The 18987-nt window shown below is 43.8% G+C and overlaps 1 protein-coding gene across 1 annotated transcript; it reads left to right on the top strand.

Annotated features, from left to right (window-relative positions):
• Positions 1-2336: 2336 nt before the first annotated feature.
• On the top strand, positions 2337-6296 carry LOC127776983 (brassinosteroid LRR receptor kinase BRI1). Its single transcript, XM_052303519.1, has one exon. The coding sequence runs from the start codon at positions 2565-2567 to the stop codon at positions 5928-5930; it is 3366 nt and encodes a 1121-aa protein (XP_052159479.1). The 5' UTR covers positions 2337-2564; the 3' UTR covers positions 5931-6296.
• The last annotated feature ends 12691 nt before the right edge of the window (positions 6297-18987 follow it).

The raw sequence follows: 18987 nt of genomic DNA, 5'->3' as shown, positions 1-18987 counted from the left end.
GCTACAGCACTGAGGAGAGATATTTCAGTAGCGGAGATCGTATCATCTTAAGCTTTGCCTGAGAGTTTCTAGTAACCGTAACTTATTTCATAATATCTACCTCCCTTAAACTGTTTAGATTCTCTCATAATTTTCAAGAATATGTAGTCATAATATATAGTAAAGGGATTAGAAGCAGAAACTTGATAAACCCATCAAATTCTCACCAAAGCTACTCAGGCCCCGTTAGATTCCATAAAAAAAAGTGGATAAATTTTTGGATAAAAGTGGCACGTTTTTCAAACTACTAAACGGCGTGTTTCGTGCGAAAACTTTTTATACAAAAGTTGTTCTAAAATATCAGATTAATCCAATTTTAAATTTGTAATAATTAAAACTCGATTAATCACACGTTATTATCACCTCGTTTTACATGAAACACTTAATCTTTATCTTCATATCAAACACCGTCTCAATGGTTTCTTAATTCTTGATTTCTCATGTCCCCTGAATATGAAGTAAATTGAGGTGCGGTTGCCGGTAAGCAATACCTCGAGAGAACTTTTACTTAATGCATAGTATATTGTTAGTATATATTGTCGGTATAATAAGGACAATTTAGAATTTTGTCACAAGATTAAAAGATGTGATAACAATTTAATCTAAACCCATTGATCACTTATACCGACTATAGATATTATACTAATACAGTGTATACGTAAAATTCTCTATCTTGAAACCCACTGCAACATTGGACTGCCCCCTTATCCACTGGTTTAATTTAGTCTAGTATATATAGAGTACATAAACAAAATTTGCTTCTTTTACCATCCTTAGCACATTTATTAACCAATTGTCGATCTGACCCCCAATGCATGGATAGTTTAGGTTGATTTTGTCAGGAAATTCTCATGGTCAATTCATTATTTTGAATCAAGGTTTATGATATGTGCTCCGATATAGAGTTCTCATTCCTTTTCATAGACATATACATCTGATAAGTACCTCTAACATGCGTACACAATTCTTACTGTCTCAGGTCATACCAAGGAAGATCTTATTGTCACACAATTGATTCCATTGAACACTGTACGACAATATCTTGTAAATGGTCAGTAAAACCTGAAAGTGCATGTACCATTAATCTTTTTCTAGCCAAAATTTATCTTCCTTTTGCTAGGAAACCTTTATCTTTATTTTCACGGCGCAGTGTATCCGCGGCGTGTGACGATCTCACGCCTGTCAGGGCAGGGAAACGTACGTACGCGATCCCCTCCCCCCTGATCAGGCGATCACTGCACCGTCGGCTCCGTGACAAGAAAGGGTGGAAAAAAAGTTTGGGCTCGCGAGCTCAGCTCGGGCTTGGCTCGAGCTCGCTTAGCTCGGCTCGGCTTGAATACCAAACGAGCCAAGCCTAAGCGTCCTTTCTAGCTCGTTTCTGAAACGAGCCGAGTCCGAGCTGGCTCACGAGTCGCTTGATTTGGCTCGTGAGACTACGCTGTCATTAATTATATGGGTGATTTTATTTTCTAGTGAAGTTATTATTTGTCAATATGTAATTTATCATTTATATTTTGATGAATTGAATATATAAAGTTATTTTAATTTTACATATTGATTATTTGTTATTACTTTTTCTTAATGATTATAAATTATATAGCTTCAATGGAAGGCTCGCAAGCCAGCTTGAGCTAGCTCGAGCCAGAAACGAGCCGAGCCAAACTCATATTTTAGCTCGTTTTCGTAACCGAGCCGAGCCAAGCCGAGACTAGCTTGTTGCGAGCCATTGCAAGCCGAGCCGCTCGGCTCGTTTCCACCCTAGTGACAAGTGACAACGTCGTCGTGGGCATATTGGGGAAGCGGAGCACCCTGAAAAAAAGGTCGCACGCCGCAGCCTCCACCGCACGCTTCTTCGGCTCCCGGATCGGATCTACCACCCCACTTCGGAAATTAAAGACAAAAAACCCTTCGCGAAGCAACGCAAGCCCACGCGTCCGGTTCCCTCCACGAGTCCACGCCCGCCCAGGGATTCCGCACGCTCGGAACGCGACCCGCGCCCATCCGCGCGAGGCCACACCACAGGCGTGAAATCCCCGCGCTGCCCACGAGCCCGCCGCAGCGCCGCGCGAGGGCAGTCCGGTCAATCCGGCGCGCAACCCTCCCCCTCGCGACGGCACGTGACCGCGCCTCGAGCAGACCACCGGCTGTCCCCGGCCGTCGGATCGGATCGGGATTTAACCTCGCCTAAGCCGCGGATAAGCGCGGGGGATTAGAATACTTAACCTCTCCTCTGCTCTCCTCCTCACCCGGCTTAAGCGCGCGGGGGGGCTGCGATTCGCAGGCGAGAGCACATGCCATGTGACCCCACCCCACCACTCCTCCCTCACCTACAGCTGTTAATTGCTCTCCCCCTCTACTGTGTTTGCGTCTTTCTTCTTCGCTTCTCTTTCTCTCTCTCTCCATCTCCTCCTCATCACTTCCCACTCTCCCCCTTCTCTGTCTCTCTACTTTCTCTCTCTACCGCCGCTCTCGCAGCAGGCCAGGTTCTCTCTCTAATGGTCGTGAGGCAGTGAGCTCGCTCGTACATGGATTCCTTGTGGGCAGCGATAGCGGCACTGTTTGTGGCGGCGGCGGTGGTGGTGAGGGGGGCGGCGGCGGCCGACGACGCCCAGCTGCTCGAGGAGTTCAGGCAGGCGGTGCCGAACCAGGCGGCGCTCAAGGGGTGGAGCGGCGGCGACGGCGCGTGCAGGTTCCCGGGGGCCGGGTGCCGGAACGGGAGGCTCACGTCGCTGTCGCTCGCCGGCGTGCCGCTCAATGCCGAGTTCCGCGCCGTCGCGGCCACCCTGCTGCAGCTCGGCAGCGTCGAGGTGCTGAGCCTCCGCGGCGCCAACGTCAGCGGCGCGCTCTCGGCGGCGGGCGGCGCGAGGTGCGGGAGCAAGCTGCAGGCGCTCGATTTGTCCGGGAATGCCGCGCTCCGGGGCTCCGTCGCCGACGTGGCGGCCCTGGCCGGCGCCTGCGGCGGCCTCAAGACGCTGAATCTCTCCGGCGATGCGGTTGGTGCGGCGAAGGTCGGTGGCGGTGGTGGCCCGGGCTTTGCCGGGCTGGACTCGCTTGATTTGTCCAACAACAAGATCACCGACGATAGCGACCTCCGGTGGATGGTGGATGCCGGAGTCGGGGCAGTACGGTGGTTGGACCTTGCCCTGAACAGGATCTCCGGTGTCCCGGAGTTCACCAACTGCTCCGGGCTTCAGTACCTTGACCTCTCCGGCAACCTCATCGTCGGTGAGGTGCCCGGCGGGGCACTTTCCGACTGCCGCGGTCTGAAAGTGCTCAACCTCTCCTTCAACCACCTCGCCGGCGTGTTCCCTCCGGACATCGCCGGCCTCACGTCGCTCAACGCCCTCAACCTCTCCAACAACAACTTCTCCGGCGAGCTCCCCGGCGAGGCTTTCGCAAAGCTGCAGCAGCTTACGGCGCTCTCCCTCTCCTTCAACCACTTCAACGGCTCCATCCCGGACACCGTAGCCTCGCTGCCGGAGCTCCAGCAGCTCGACCTCAGCTCCAACACCTTCTCCGGCACCATCCCGTCGTCCCTCTGCCAAGATCCCAACTCCAAGCTCCATCTGCTGTACCTTCAGAACAACTACCTCACCGGCGGCATCCCAGACGCCGTCTCCAACTGCACCAGCCTCGTCTCCCTCGACCTCAGCCTCAACTACATCAATGGGTCCATCCCGGCATCCCTCGGCGACCTTGGCAACCTGCAGGACCTCATCCTGTGGCAGAACGAGCTGGAGGGCGAGATACCGGCGTCCCTGTCGCGCATTCAGGGCCTCGAGCATCTCATCCTCGACTACAACGGGCTCACGGGTAGCATCCCGCCGGAGCTAGCCAAGTGCACCAAGCTGAACTGGATTTCTTTGGCGAGCAACCGGCTGTCCGGGCCAATCCCTTCATGGCTTGGGAAGCTCAGCTACTTGGCTATCTTGAAGCTCAGCAACAATTCCTTCTCGGGGCCTATACCGCCAGAGCTCGGTGACTGCCAGAGCTTGGTGTGGCTGGACCTGAATAGCAATCAGCTGAATGGATCAATACCCAAAGAGCTGGCCAAACAGTCTGGGAAGATGAATGTTGGCCTCATAGTTGGACGGCCTTACGTTTATCTTCGCAACGACGAGCTGAGCAGCGAGTGCCGTGGCAAGGGGAGCTTGCTGGAGTTTACCAGCATCCGACCTGATGACCTCAGTCGGATGCCGAGCAAGAAGCTGTGCAACTTCACAAGAATGTATGTGGGGAGCACGGAGTACACCTTCAACAAGAATGGTTCGATGATATTTCTCGATTTGTCATATAATCAGCTGGACTCGGCGATTCCTGGCGAGCTGGGGGACATGTTCTACCTCCTGATCATGAATCTTGGGCACAACCTACTGTCAGGTACCATCCCATCGCGGCTAGCAGAGGCCAAGAAGCTTGCGGTGCTTGACCTGTCGTATAACCAGTTGGAAGGGCCAATACCCAACTCTTTCTCGGCACTTTCCTTGTCGGAGATCAATCTGTCAAATAATCAGCTGAATGGAACAATTCCAGAGCTTGGTTCCCTTGCCACATTTCCGAAGAGCCAGTATGAGAATAACACTGGTTTATGTGGCTTCCCACTGCCACCATGTGACCATAGTTCCCCAAGATCTTCCAATGACCACCAATCCCACCGGAGGCAGGCATCGATGGCAAGCAGTATCGCTATGGGACTGTTATTCTCACTGTTCTGTATAATTGTGATCATCATAGCCATTGGGAGCAAGCGACGGAGGCTGAAGAATGAGGAGGCGAGTACCTCTCGTGATATATATATTGATAGCAGGTCACATTCTGCAACTATGAATTCCGATTGGAGGCAAAATCTCTCCGGTACAAATCTTCTTAGCATCAACCTGGCTGCATTCGAGAAGCCATTGCAGAATCTCACCCTGGCTGATCTTGTTGAGGCCACAAATGGCTTCCACATCGCATGCCAAATTGGGTCTGGTGGGTTTGGTGATGTCTACAAGGCACAGCTCAAGGATGGGAAGGTTGTTGCAATCAAGAAGCTAATACATGTGAGCGGGCAGGGTGACCGGGAGTTCACTGCAGAAATGGAGACCATTGGCAAGATCAAACACCGTAACCTTGTTCCACTTCTTGGCTATTGCAAGGCTGGTGAGGAGCGGTTGTTGGTGTATGATTACATGAAGTTTGGCAGCTTGGAGGATTTGTTGCATGACCGCAAAAAGATCGGTAAAAAGCTGAATTGGGAGGCAAGACGGAAAATCGCTGTTGGAGCAGCAAGGGGTTTGGCATTCCTCCACCACAATTGCATTCCTCACATCATTCACCGAGACATGAAGTCGAGCAATGTGCTTATCGATGAACAACTGGAAGCAAGGGTATCTGATTTCGGTATGGCGAGGCTGATGAGCGTGGTGGATACACACCTTAGCGTGTCCACTCTTGCTGGAACGCCAGGGTATGTACCACCGGAGTACTACCAGAGCTTCAGATGCACCACCAAGGGTGATGTTTATAGCTATGGTGTTGTGTTGCTGGAGCTGCTCACCGGGAAACCGCCGACGGACTCGGCAGACTTTGGCGAGGACAATAACCTTGTGGGGTGGGTCAAGCAGCACACCAAATTGAAGATCACGGATGTCTTCGACCCTGAGCTACTCAAGGAGGATCCATCCGTCGAGCTTGAGCTGCTGGAGCATTTGAAAATCGCCTGTGTGTGCTTGGATGACCGGCCGTCGAGGCGGCCGACGATGCTGAAGGTGATGGCAATGTTCAAGGAGATCCAAGCTGGGTCGACGGTCGACTCGAAGACCTCGTCGGCGGCAGCGGGCTCGATCGATGAGGGAGGCTATGGGGTCCTTGACATGCCCCTCAGGGAAGCCAAGGAGGAGAAGGATTAGAAACAACAACCACCGACACACAGGAGAAACAGCCGGCGGTGAGTGCCACCAACGAGGCCAGTCGGCGGCGAAATGCCCGTAGAAACAACAGTCATTCAGAATCAGATGGATGCCATTTTGAACTCTCCACACAAGCTTAGCAATCGCTTCTGATGGTGCTACAAGATAAGAATTTTCCAGCTGTAGGTTGATCAGTCGAAGTTGTTATGTACCTATAGGAGTAGATCTTTTCTTCTTTCTTTTTTCGCAGCTTTCTTCGTCTCCCTGTTTGTTTTTCCCCTCGCGTCGCAGTAAGAGCTGTGTATGTACATATATAAATGTTGAATTTTCTTTGGCGCAAAATCAAAATCCGCCTAGGTTGCTCCTCGTCATTTTTTCCCCTTCTCTTGTCTCTTGACAATGGTTTAAATGTGCATGAGTTCATCAAACATGCAATGAATATTTATTGCAGATGGATATTATTGCAGGGTGGTCATTGCAAGTAAATGGCATCCGAATCTGAGAAGAAGCACCACTGGAGGGGGTGGTGGAGGAGGGTGGTGGTGTGGGAGAGAGAAACAGGACAGGTTGAACAGCAAATGGCCAGTCAAGAGGCTGACACAGCTCCTGTTTCCATGTGAGGTAGAGCATGGCTTTGCTTGCGTGGGGTCAGGTGCAGTGAGCCAGTGACACACCCACGCAAGAAGACGCACTCACGCAGCACAAGCACCTTTCTTTAATTTCGGGGGGCTAGCTTGCTTTGTCTTCAAATCATTTCATAAGAGGGGCTTAGCTTAGCCTTTAGTTGGTCAAAGGTTCCCCTAAGCATTTTTTGTCCTCTCTGATTATCCTAATCGCCTAGGTAACATGGCTCCCAATCTTATAATAACCACCCTCACTATTATACTTGCATGGTGCTGTGTCCGATGCTTGGGCGTTGTTAAACTAATGATGTGTGTGTCCGCAAATTGAGCGGCACACTGGCATGCATGCAGATTCCCCCAGATTTCAAGATGGTTGTTCAAACGTATGGTTGCTTTCAAGTTCAGGATTTGAGCTTGCAGTGTGCTCCTTGTCTTGGTTTGCCCATTCCTTTTACTGTGAGAGAATTTAGTGCAGAGCAGAGCTAGTCACATTGGGTAAAAATTCATGAACTTGCTGAAAGGCATTCTGGTTTTGGCCTTTATATCTCCACAAGTAGCTTCTCCAATCTCCACAGTCTAGACAGGTCGTTTTCTCTAGGCCAAATGAGTTTTTCTTTTTCTTCAGTTTTTTTTTACCTTTGAGGCTTCGAGGAGCTCAAAAAAAGTCCCCATGGAGTCTGTCCCCTGGGTGCAACTATAGTGGAACACATACACATCCAACACAAACACAAAGCCTGGAAAAGCTACAGGAGCCATGGTGACATTGACAAACTGTGCCTCAGAATGGAGTCTCTGACATCACCACAAGGGAGTGGGCCCTCTGCCTGTCCGCATAGCGTTAGCGCTCTGGCTTAAATTTTGCTCGCCCAGTGCTATCATTATCCCCCCTTGGAATAGTTGCATCTGTACCACCATGTGGCTTGATGGGTTACAACTTCTGAGTCGTTAAAAGTAATTGGACACGCTCTTCGTGTAGAATCAACTGAAATACGATTATACGAATCTACGGACCATTTGATACTTGGAAATGCTCCCACAGAGGATTAGGATGACTTCTGTTGGTTTACTGTAGCACAATGGATTTTTTGAATTACTTCTTTCGATCAAAACTATCACTATGTCAAAGTTGTTAGGAATTTCAACTTTCAAGTAGCTAGTACATATTCCCTCCGTTTCATATTATAAGACGTTCTAGCATTGTCCACATTCATATAGATTTTAATGAATCTAGACACATATATATGTTTAAATTTATTAATATATATATGAATGTGGACAATGCTAGAAAGTTTTATAATATGAAACGAAGGAGGTAGTAGTTAAGAGACTTTCTTTTTTTAAAAATAACTATATATAACACACTATTTTAGTCTAGAATTAATTACTCTTACAATGTGGGCCTACATGCTACTCTTGAATTATGTTAGCAATGCGGGCCTACATTCATACACATTTATCATTCATACACATTTAAGACAATCTTAGAAAGACCATCCACGCCAGTACCAATATAAGCTTTTGGCCATTGATTTTAATGTAACACAACATAGGATAGAAGAGAACATGAGGTGCAACTTTAGCAGGCTTGGTGGCAAATAAAAGGAAGTGAAGGCAAGAAAAAATCATTCATTCGCCCTATAAATGGTAAGGAAAAAAGAAACCGTGGTATTGGTGGCAGCAGTAACAGATGCGTTTGATATTGTTCTTATGACAATGTCACCAACTAAAACGATATCAAAATAATGCAATTCTAAAGAAAAAAATACAGTGTTGGATGTAATACAAGAGATCAAGTGAAATTTAAATTGGCGAAGATAACGAAAGTGTGGAGAGTGACAATGACACGCCATAGCAAGGAAGTTCCATGCAATGGAGGTGATGAGATGGGGAGGTAAAACACAAAACAAAATGCGATTGAAAGAACAAGCAAGGCTGAATTGACGATGAAAACGCAAAACTGAAAAAGAAAAGGCAAAACATATCTAGCAGGAAGAATTTTAACGGAAACACGCTATATAAAGGACATTAATAGGTGATGACGATGGCGAACTATATCTAGGGATGGGTAAAAACTGAGACAAAAATCAAAACTGAAAACCCGAGACCAAACCTGAAAAAACATAGTATCGATCATTGGTCCCTAACTCGGTCTCATGTTTACAGGACCAATTATTTGATTAGTTTATTGCATCGGATACTTGAATTACCGATCTATTCAAGCCTTATCCTAATCCCCTCCTCATTCATCAACATATCCCTTCCACTTCCTCATCCACGATAGCACTTGACGCCTCGTATGTTATCTTGGCGCTCCTCTCCCCTCTCCTCACCTCAGAACTTCTTGAGTGGGCCTCTCTGGCTAGAATGTCTCCATGGCTTTTGTCCCTCATTGGCCACCGCTGCCTCAATGACAAGGTGCTAGAAATAAAGTGGTACATAGAGAGGGAGGAAGGGGAGAACAATCTTTTCTCTTGTTAGTGTTTGGTGGTGAGGTTTGGAGGAATAACAAGGTAGGGCGTGACGAGGAGATTGTGATTTGTTGAACATCGAGGTCACATGTTTCAGATCAGATCTGAGATGAACCAGACTTGGAGAACAATATGTTTACCGGGTGTTTGGTGGTAACGAGCCACCACAACCGCACCAACACCTAAGGAGTAATGGTGACAGCCGTTGAGCCTCTCCACTCCACGCACCATAGCTAGCGAGGATGTCTCCTCTTTTGTGCACTTCACGTCCTCGAGCATCACCAAAAAAGACAGTGCACGATGGTCGATGGCAACCATCTCCTTGGGGGAGAGCCAGAAGCCTATGTTGAAGGCAAGTACCACATTTGCGTCTTAGTCATCTGCAAGTGTGCGGCTTGCTCATCTACAATCCTACAAGTAAGATGAATGTTTGGTTAGACCAAAACTATCGGTTAACCAAATGGCCAGTTTAAATACTTCCATTGACAAGTTCGGTCTTCCAATTTAAAGGACCGAATTTTGAAAGACCAAAAAGACTGGATTATAGCACTATACTATGAATTGGATGGTAATGCTTGAAATTGGTTAGATGTGGGGAATGCACTTCTGACGCGAACAAATTGGTAGCATTTCTACACGTAAATAACAACAAACCAATACTGTGTGGTCACTTATTTTTGCTGAATAATTTAATTCCTAGGAGCCCCAAAATGCGCCATGTTCCTCGGCCTATTTTTGCACTGCGTTTAGAACTATGCTTAAAGATTTGTCGTGCATCAGCATGCATGGCACTTGAATTGTTTCGAAGTGTAGGAGTACCTAGCAATCTAGCATTGTTGTCGGCGCGATGCGTGTATGGTTGTGTATCACCATTTGTATTTCTCAATTTGTGCTTGTGTTCAAAAGGAGGGCATCAAGTCTGGGCCCCAGGATGGCTGTGCTTGGCCTAATGCTTCCACCCTTATCTGTTGGGAGAGGACATGTAGGGCATCCAGGGACAGAGTTATCATGGCACAGTGACTGGGTAGCTGGACGAGTGACCGGCTGAGCGATCTAGCAGTAGTATCATCGCCCAGGAGTATGTGAAAATCTAGCAAAACAAAAGCGCAGGTTGCATTGCTGACTTTCTGCACTGATAACAGCGTCCCCCCCCCCCCCCCCCCCCCTCTCGGATTTTTCACATTTTGGTCCTTTTAAAAAACTTATTTCGCAAATAGACCCAAAAAAACTTATCCCAAAAATGGTACTTTTTGGGGCGCCGGAGTGGCTGGCGCCGTCATCCAACGGGACGGCGCCAGAGAGGCTGGCGCCGCCGCCTCCATTCCTGTTTTTCTGTATGGAGTTGCAACGGTGTCATTTTTATTTTATTTTGTCGGATGTTTTTTCACACTCAGGATCACGATACAACTAACCACAAAAAAATTTAAACTCGAACTATCACTTAGCTAAATCTGAAAATAGCTAGCATACCACTTAGTTTACTTTGCACCTTCACTAAAATTAGACCATAACTCCTTTAGTAAAACCCTTTGATCAGCATATTAAACATAATGCACTCTACCACTATATGAAATTACTTAATCTAATTCAAAATATAACCACATGAAATGACATATATAAGTTAAACAGTACATAGAGATGTATTTTTTTTATTTTTATTTCATTTTTTGATATTTTTTTCACACTTAGGAGAACATAGAAACTAACCGTATAAAAAATAAACTCAAACGGACAAAATATGTGACATGTAGAATTTTCCAAAACTCTATCGAAACGGACAAAATATGTCATCTATTAAAACAGGCGTAACTTTATCTTAGGACTCGGAATCAGGCAAATAATATATGCACAGACATCTACAGAAAAAGTTACATCCGATTCTCCCCGCTTCGTCGGGTTCGGCGATATTAAAACCTCCAAATTCCGCTTGCAAGATTGTGTTTTTGAGGAGAGAAGTTTTTCGGTGGAGCTTTGGAAAATTCCACATGCCACATATTTCGTCCGTTTGAATTTATTTTTTATATGGTTGGTTCCTGTGAGTTTCTAAGTGTGAAAAAAATATCAAAAAAATAAAATAAAAATAAAAAAGTTGCACATCTCTGTCCTCTGCACTAGTTCGGAGAGAGAGGAGAGGAGAGGAAAAATTCTACAGGTCACATATTACGTTCATTTGAGTTCAATTTTTCTATGGTTGGTTCTTGTGTGTCCCTAAGCGTGGAAAAAAATATCAAAAAAATAAAACAAAAATAAAAAATTTCGGGGGGGGGGGGGGCCAGCCACTCTGGCGCACTCCCCCTAGCCACCTCAGCATCGCCCCGCCACGTCGGCAGGGGGACGGCGCCAGAGAGGCTGGCGCCGTCGTCCAACGGGACGACGCCAGCCACTCTGGCGCCCCAAAAAGGACCATTTTTGGGATAAGTTTTTCTAGGGGTTTATTTACGAAATAAGTTTTTCAAAAGGACCAAAATGTGAAAAATCCAGCCCCCCCCTCCCCGGGGGTCTCTCTCGGTGACATTACATGCGACTAAGGCTGTGTGTTTAGTTTCCTTTCAAACTTTCAACTTTTCGATCACACCATATATTTGGAAAAGAAAATAAATTGTATAGTTTGTATGCAAATTGCGAGACAATTCTTTTGAGCCTAATTACATAATAATTTAACAATATGGTGCTACAGTAAATATTTGCTAATGATAGATTAATTAGGCTTAATAGATTCATTTCGCAGTTTATAGACGAAATATGTAACTTCAAATGTGTGTCCCTGTACGTTAATTTTTTTTGTTTTTACCAAAACAACTAAACACGACCTAAGTGGTTCGGTTGTTCGTGCATTCATATTTGTGAGGCATTTTACCACGCACCATGAATGCGCCCTGCCCATGAATGTGGAGCAGTAAAGTTGCAGCTTTCTTGAATGGCTACTGTTGCCCATCACCAGCAAAAAGTTGATCCCATTTCACCGGTACAAACGTGGTCAATTGACAAAATGGTTGTATAGTGTTAATATATATTCCGACGTATTTTCTCTATCACAAAATAACTTAATCATACATTTTATCCAAATTTATTATAATAGAATATGTCATATTATATTCTTAAATTGAGTTATTTTAAACAGGAGAGAGTATGTGTGAATGGTTATACGTTATCAATATTTGGCACATACGTTTCTCTCATATTTTTCTTGATCTCTTATACATTGTTAACAAAATACGCACCTTACGGCCATATGACATTTCGTTATATCTAGGAAGGTAGCCCGCGCGAATGCGCGGGCATGTGTCATATGCTAAGTTTGAGACACTTATAAGAGCAAAATATTAACCGGTGAACATCTACCATGATTTGTCCATAAATTGTTTTCGTCGACATTAATTTCTTTTATAATTTTCTAACCTATTAGTTTTATATTATATCATATTTAAGTAATATCTATAAGCAATTATTTATAATCTTCTTCATCACTTGAAAAGAATGTAGACTTATTTTCTTTAGAAAACATGTCAACGAAAAGTAAGTGTAAAGTAAAACTAAGCTATTTTTCATTTTTAATTGCATATATATTATCATGGTTTATTCAAGAATTAATTGGGTGGGACATGATGCTCCATTAAATATATGGGTTTATATAGGCTAATATGATTAATGTAATTTGAGAGCCGATCCATGATCCATGTATGAACATTTCATGTAGAGTGGGTCAGAAGTTCCATGCAAGCTAATGTGAAATCGAAATATAATTGCACAATAATATTTTTGAAATGTGATGTACCATGTATACACATCTGGTTTTTCTTATATAAGATAGATCTAATTGTTAGAAATAATGATTCCATTGGTTTAAAAGGCATATAAGTATTCTAGAAATGTAGCTTACAAATTATGGTCGGTTTAATATCCAACATTATTGTGAAGTGAACGTAGCTCAATCAGTTAGGTTCGTTGTGATGGAATTTACCCACTCGGCTTCATATCCCAGACTTGACAAATTTTTTCAGTAGTAGGTGACGTACCTGTCGACAGCGAGACATACATAGTGACTTTGTCAATCTCAATATATATCAGCCTAGTCTCTCGGAAGTACTCATACGAGTATATGCATGTGCACGTTCATAGATGTGAGTGTACGCGCGTTGTGAGTGCCCACGTTTCTACTTTGTATTAAAAAAATATCAAACTTTATTTATTGTTTCTCTTTTAATTTAATAGATAAAACAATAGGGAGGGGACGACAGTGTTGTGTAGATGTGAGAGTGAGGAGGAGGTGGAGATTTTATTTTTCTAATTTTTCTAAATGATTTAAGTGAAAACCGATGACAGGGTTTGTACATATCTGGGAGAATTTTTTTTCTCAATCTGGTGAATAGTAGTATGCATTGTACATTTGAGATTTTTTTTCACTTTTTTGGGTGAAAGGTACCTATGTACGTGTAACTCGTAACAATTAGGTGGGACCGTGGCAGGGCTAATCCTTCTTTTTTCAATCGTAATTACATTTTTTTTCCTTTTTTTTAAGCTAGCAAAGTACGGAAGTATGTATATATACGTACAACTATTCACGTGATTTTTATTATTTGAGCAGGTTAGATGTATTTTAAATAAATATAATCTAATATTTTAAAATAGTAGGTCAACCAATAAAAATGATTGCATGATTTTTTTTTCTCACAATTTGTAAGGTTTTCTCTATTAGAGCACCACATGGTGGCGTAGAACCGTTCGTAGAAGCGCCAAATGGTTATTTAGAAGCGTTTGTAGGAAGTTTAATAGATTTTTAGTGTCTAAAGTTACCTATTGTATGTCGACCCAACGTGTCATGATGTATTTAAGACCATAATATTACTTTTATACATCATTACTTTATATAATTAAACGAATACAATGGATCATAAATTGGGCATACAATTAAAAATAAATTAAAAGATAATGTTTAGAGACCGTTGATTTGATATTTGATATTTATATTATAGATCTAGTTTACATGCATGTACTTCTGTATATTATGTAATATTATATTTTATATTATACAAAATCGTACATTAGACCTTCGTTTTTTCCACCGGTACTAACTACACATTTTTTTTTTGGCTTTATCATTTTTTATCGTACGTAGATGTTTATTTCTTTTTCTTCCGCCTAACAGTAGGAAGCTTTATTTGTTTTTTTCTCAATTATACTTGCGTATGGACATTTAGTTTTCTTTCCTTTTCCCAGCCACCAGTTGCATATTTTTTTGGAAAAACTATCACCTTTTTAATAATAGATCTAATCTAATGGTCTAAATTAACGGGTGCACCAATTTAAGTGAAAATCAACGGTGAGATTAGATAGTGCCACGTAGCGGTTTAGGAGTGTTTGTAGGAGCGTCATGTGGCGGCTTAGGAGCGTTTATAGGGAGTTTAATGTACTTTTAGTATATAATAGATTAGTGCCGTGTACACCGGGCATGCATGTGTAAAGGCGTGAGACACATCGTCTTGCAAAAAGAAAAAAAAAACTGTAAAGACTATGCCAATACAGTACCATGTCTTTTTTCTTTTTAAAGTGCAATACAGTTTCTTTAGAAGAGGATATACAATGAAAAATACTGTTGCGATGAATCCATGTTCTTTTCAGCTTCACTGGGTTATTGATTGCCATGAGAATAATCCCAACAATAATTTATCTCATTAGATCTTCAAGTAGCTCTCTGTTGAGCAACGTTTATGATATTGTATTTGGTTTTCCAGTGGTTATGAATTGTAATTTTAAATTTACAATTTTAGTAGGTATTGACATAATAATAAACACTAATTACTAAAGATTTTCCTAAATATAGTTAACATGTAATTAAACGACTAAATGCTAGTTAGTATGCACTAAGAATATGAACATATGGTGATATTTTATAGCCAATTTACCCTATTTTATACTAACAAGCCGTTCACGTGCTAAAAGCCTAGCTTGATTCAACTTGTTATGACTACAAGTTAGAGCTGATCTGAACTAAGCATGATATAAGTCGATCCCAGCCACTAGTTGAGTTTTTTTTCACCACTACTGATGGTGAAGTGTCGCAGGTACGTGACTTATTCATTAGACTTGAAATATTACCTAGACATGAGTGCACTTTCAATAGGAGTTTAGTGGGGTGACGAATATGTTTTTAGTCTCCGTCTCTTTTAGCATATGTTAAGAGACATATGGGTGTGCACGTGTGCATCGTTATTTTAATAGAAAGAAAAGAGAGTGAGATTAGAAACACGTCTTTTTATTTGCAAGCTCAGATTAAATCACCCAATGAAAATTTTCTATGCCCGCAATTGCTTCGTGAATATAGGATGATGTTTTTTCTATCTTTCAATTATCCAAATAGTTTCAGTTCCATCTGAAATAGAAGTGGAGCTAGGTGAAACTCTCTCACAAAACGAACTAGCTAGATAGGTGAAGTTGGGTTTAGGCAGCTTCATAACTTCACTACAAACTTATCTTCTGAAACTAAATTTAGAAGTTGAGCCTCTACCAAATAGACCCATAGTCGTGAACTTAGCTTAGATTAAAGCTTCTACTACTACCCACCAACAACGTGCGATGGCCATTCCGTCTTTAGGCCCCCTGCAATCATGGCATCACCATACATTCTTCTTTTTGATGCCGCTACTTGTGCGAAGACACTTCAGGTGTTACCGGTCTTTTGTCTTTTATTACTCCTCCTTGCTCTCCCCTTTCCAATAGATTTGGACATGATTCCAGATCTCAAGACACTACCCGCAAAAGAGTTACTACTACGGTGTATACCGACTACTGCGTAAAACTCTGTCAAGGGTGCCTACAAAGATTACTTCCAAGTTCCAATGCAAGGTGTTTTTGTCTTGAGCTCGGTTCGTCGGTTGCAACAAGGGATTCCTGTGCCGTTTGCAACCCGGGCGCGCGGTCCGCCGTCAGCACGAGCGTGCGCGTGGCCGTGGCTCGTCCGGTGGGCGTCACCGCCGTAGCTTTCGATCGCGGGCGCGCGGGCGATCGATCGATCGATCGATCGATTCGTCCGTCGCGTTCGGCCGGCAGGCCGGGGTGGCCCCGCGTGTCCCCTCGCTACGCCGTGGCCTCCCCGCACGGTCGCCGTCCGAGGCTCGGAGGCCGGGCGCCTCCTCGATCGGTTAGTTGCCCGCGGCTGGCCCCCTGCTTTTATGTACGCGTGGCCCGGCCGGTGGTTGCGTCGCGCGCGCATGCACGTACCTGTCGCTCTCACCAACCGTGTGGCGCCACAGGCGCGCGCGCACACACGCACACTCGCTAGCTAGGCCCCAGCGAGAGAGTCACCACCACCTGCCATGTATCGCTGCATGCTACGCCAATATGCCATTGCCATGGCGCCATACGGCCCATACCTGCCATAGTGCCATTGCGTGACGGATCGACGTCTGCGCGGCTACGGTTCGTTGGCTTGCTGCAGATCGATGCCCAGGCAGCTGCTTGCTGACTAGTACTGCCTGCTGCTGGAGTAATACAACTAAAATTCTCTGTCACATACAAGTGTCTATCATGGGGCATATGCATGATCGTGCAAGACGTACCCCAATCATATACCTGCGTACGTACCGGCAGCTGGTGCGATATTTTTCTTTTGTTCTATTGACTTGGACCGTATGATTGAGGACCTGCATATACGTACTGGATGTAGATCCATTAAGCACGAAACTTAGGGTCCCTTTGATTTGTAGGAAAAGTGTAGGAAATTTGAAGGATTTCAATCCTATGAAAAAATTTCCTATGAAACCCTTTGAAACAAAGGATTGAATCCTATACTATCCTTTAAAATTCCTATGGAATGGGTAATCCTATAGAGATTTTAGAGGAAAGTTAGCAAGAGGTCCAACCTCTTGGAAAAATTCCTTTGAGTCTATCTCTCTCATCCGATTCCTGCGTTTTTTATGTGGTCCAATCAAACAGTCATTCCTGTGTTTTTCCTGTATTTTCGAATCCTCTGTTTTACACATGCATTCCTGTCAGAATCCTGCGTTTTTCCTATTCCTCCGTTTTTCCATTCCTGCGATTCAAAGGGGCCCAATCAAAGGATTTATGCAGGAATTTCATATTATTCAAATTCTATAGGAAATTTTCCTATTTGGCCCTTTGATTCAAAGGATTGAAGCTTTCTAAATCCTATGAAATTCCTATGGAATGGCACATTGCATGTGGATTTTAGAGGAAATATATCAAGAGCTCCAACCTCTTGAAAAATTTCCTTTGAGTCTATCTCTCTCATCTGATTCCTGTATTTTTCATGCGCTCCAATCAAACGACCATTCCAGTGTTTTTCCTGTGTTTTGCATTTCTCTGTTTTACCCTTCAATTCTTATCAGAATCATGTGTTTTTTCTATTTCTCTATTTTTTTAACCCTACAATTTAAAGGGACCCTACAAGTGGACGGGTCCAATATGACGTAGTGAAGATTCGTGCTTGAGCTAACAAATTAAAGCAGCTATAAAGAACAGCCGATGACAGCGTGCTCGAGCCAATAGAAGCAGATATAAATAAATAACCAATGATGACAGAATTTTCTGACATATAACACCTGCACCAACTCACTGATAACTCGGAAAAGCCTAAGAAGCTGATCGGTCAGATCTTAATTAACCCCCTTTTCCTTGATCCAATTAAGGTTCCTCAACTTGATGGCTTAATTATACTATGGAGTACCCACCCGATTATATGTAACGTATCAATTGATCAACCAACTTTTCTGAACCATTCAGCTCGAGAACTCTGAATTCTTTACTACTAACAGATCATCCATAAGCTAATAACTAATCCCAACTAGACCCCATTCACATGCTTTGCTAAAATCTAGTAGTATTACGTATCCTGGTCAACATACTAGTCCCCCTTTATTAAAAGAGCCTATCGAACCTTGACAGATTAGCGAGAGATCGCTTCTAGTACCATACTAATCTCCTCCTCCTGGCCTAAAGAAAAATCTTTTGACAAAATTGGACCCTGATGTGACAGGAGGCACGCACCCTTTATTACACAGCTGGTGTTTAGTGTGGCTTCAAGGAGTGGAGGAAAACCAATCACAAAGCCATTTTTTTAGCAGCTGATTCAGCTCGCAAAGACACCCTCCGTCCCATAAAAAACCAACTTCTGAGGATGAATCTGAATAAATACTTATCAGGTTCATTCTCAGAAGTTGTCTTTTTTTTTTTTTTTTTTTACGGATGGAGTATGGAGTTCCAGCTCTTAGCCAGCCAGCTGGAGAGCTGCTACCTCCAGTTTTTCTCCTATCGTACGGCTGCCTAATTTAAGACATCTGGACTTAGCTTCGATCTTGATAGGGTTGCTTTGAATCTGGACTGCCTCATTGCCTCACATTTACTTCCGAAAGCCACTTTATCTAAAAAAACTTATGAAGACCACTTGTTGCAACCGGCAAAAAAAGGCCACTTGTTGCAGTATCTGCTTGTGTGGTTAGCTTTGCTCTTAAATATTTTTTGGATGACTCCCTGGATTTGGTTGGGTTTTGGTTGGAGAGGGTCAATCCTGTGCGAAATCATGCTTAACCCATCTTTATTGATAGATAATTTCTGGTTACATCATCAGGAGGTATTCTACAGAAAATAAGCTCTACTAGTTTAGCCCGGCCACCATGGGAGAAGCACAATTTCACAAGCTGGCTGCTCTGATTACCAAATTAATCAAGTGGTAATTTTTCTTAAAACATACTGTACTTGAAGAAAGTAATAGGTAGAGATGATGACGGGATTTGAACCCCCTCACAGGCAGTCACAGCTACTTGTGTACTGTTTTGGACACAGTCGGCAGGAGTGGCCTCCTTTGTAGGAGTATAACACCAACAAGTACGAGGATCTTTTAGCTTTGTCCGAGTCTGCAACTGCAAGCAAGCGAGGTTCTGGTCAAGGAAACAGTACACAAGGAAACGATGAAGAACGAACCAAACACCCCCCACAAATCAACCAGCAAAC

The sequence above is a fragment of the Oryza glaberrima genome, chromosome 1 (genome assembly GCF_000147395.1).
Source record: "Oryza glaberrima chromosome 1, OglaRS2, whole genome shotgun sequence".
NCBI lineage: Eukaryota > Viridiplantae > Streptophyta > Magnoliopsida > Poales > Poaceae > Oryza > Oryza glaberrima.
Note: the sequence above shows the minus strand (reverse complement) of the source record. Positions and strands in the feature narration are given on the sequence as shown.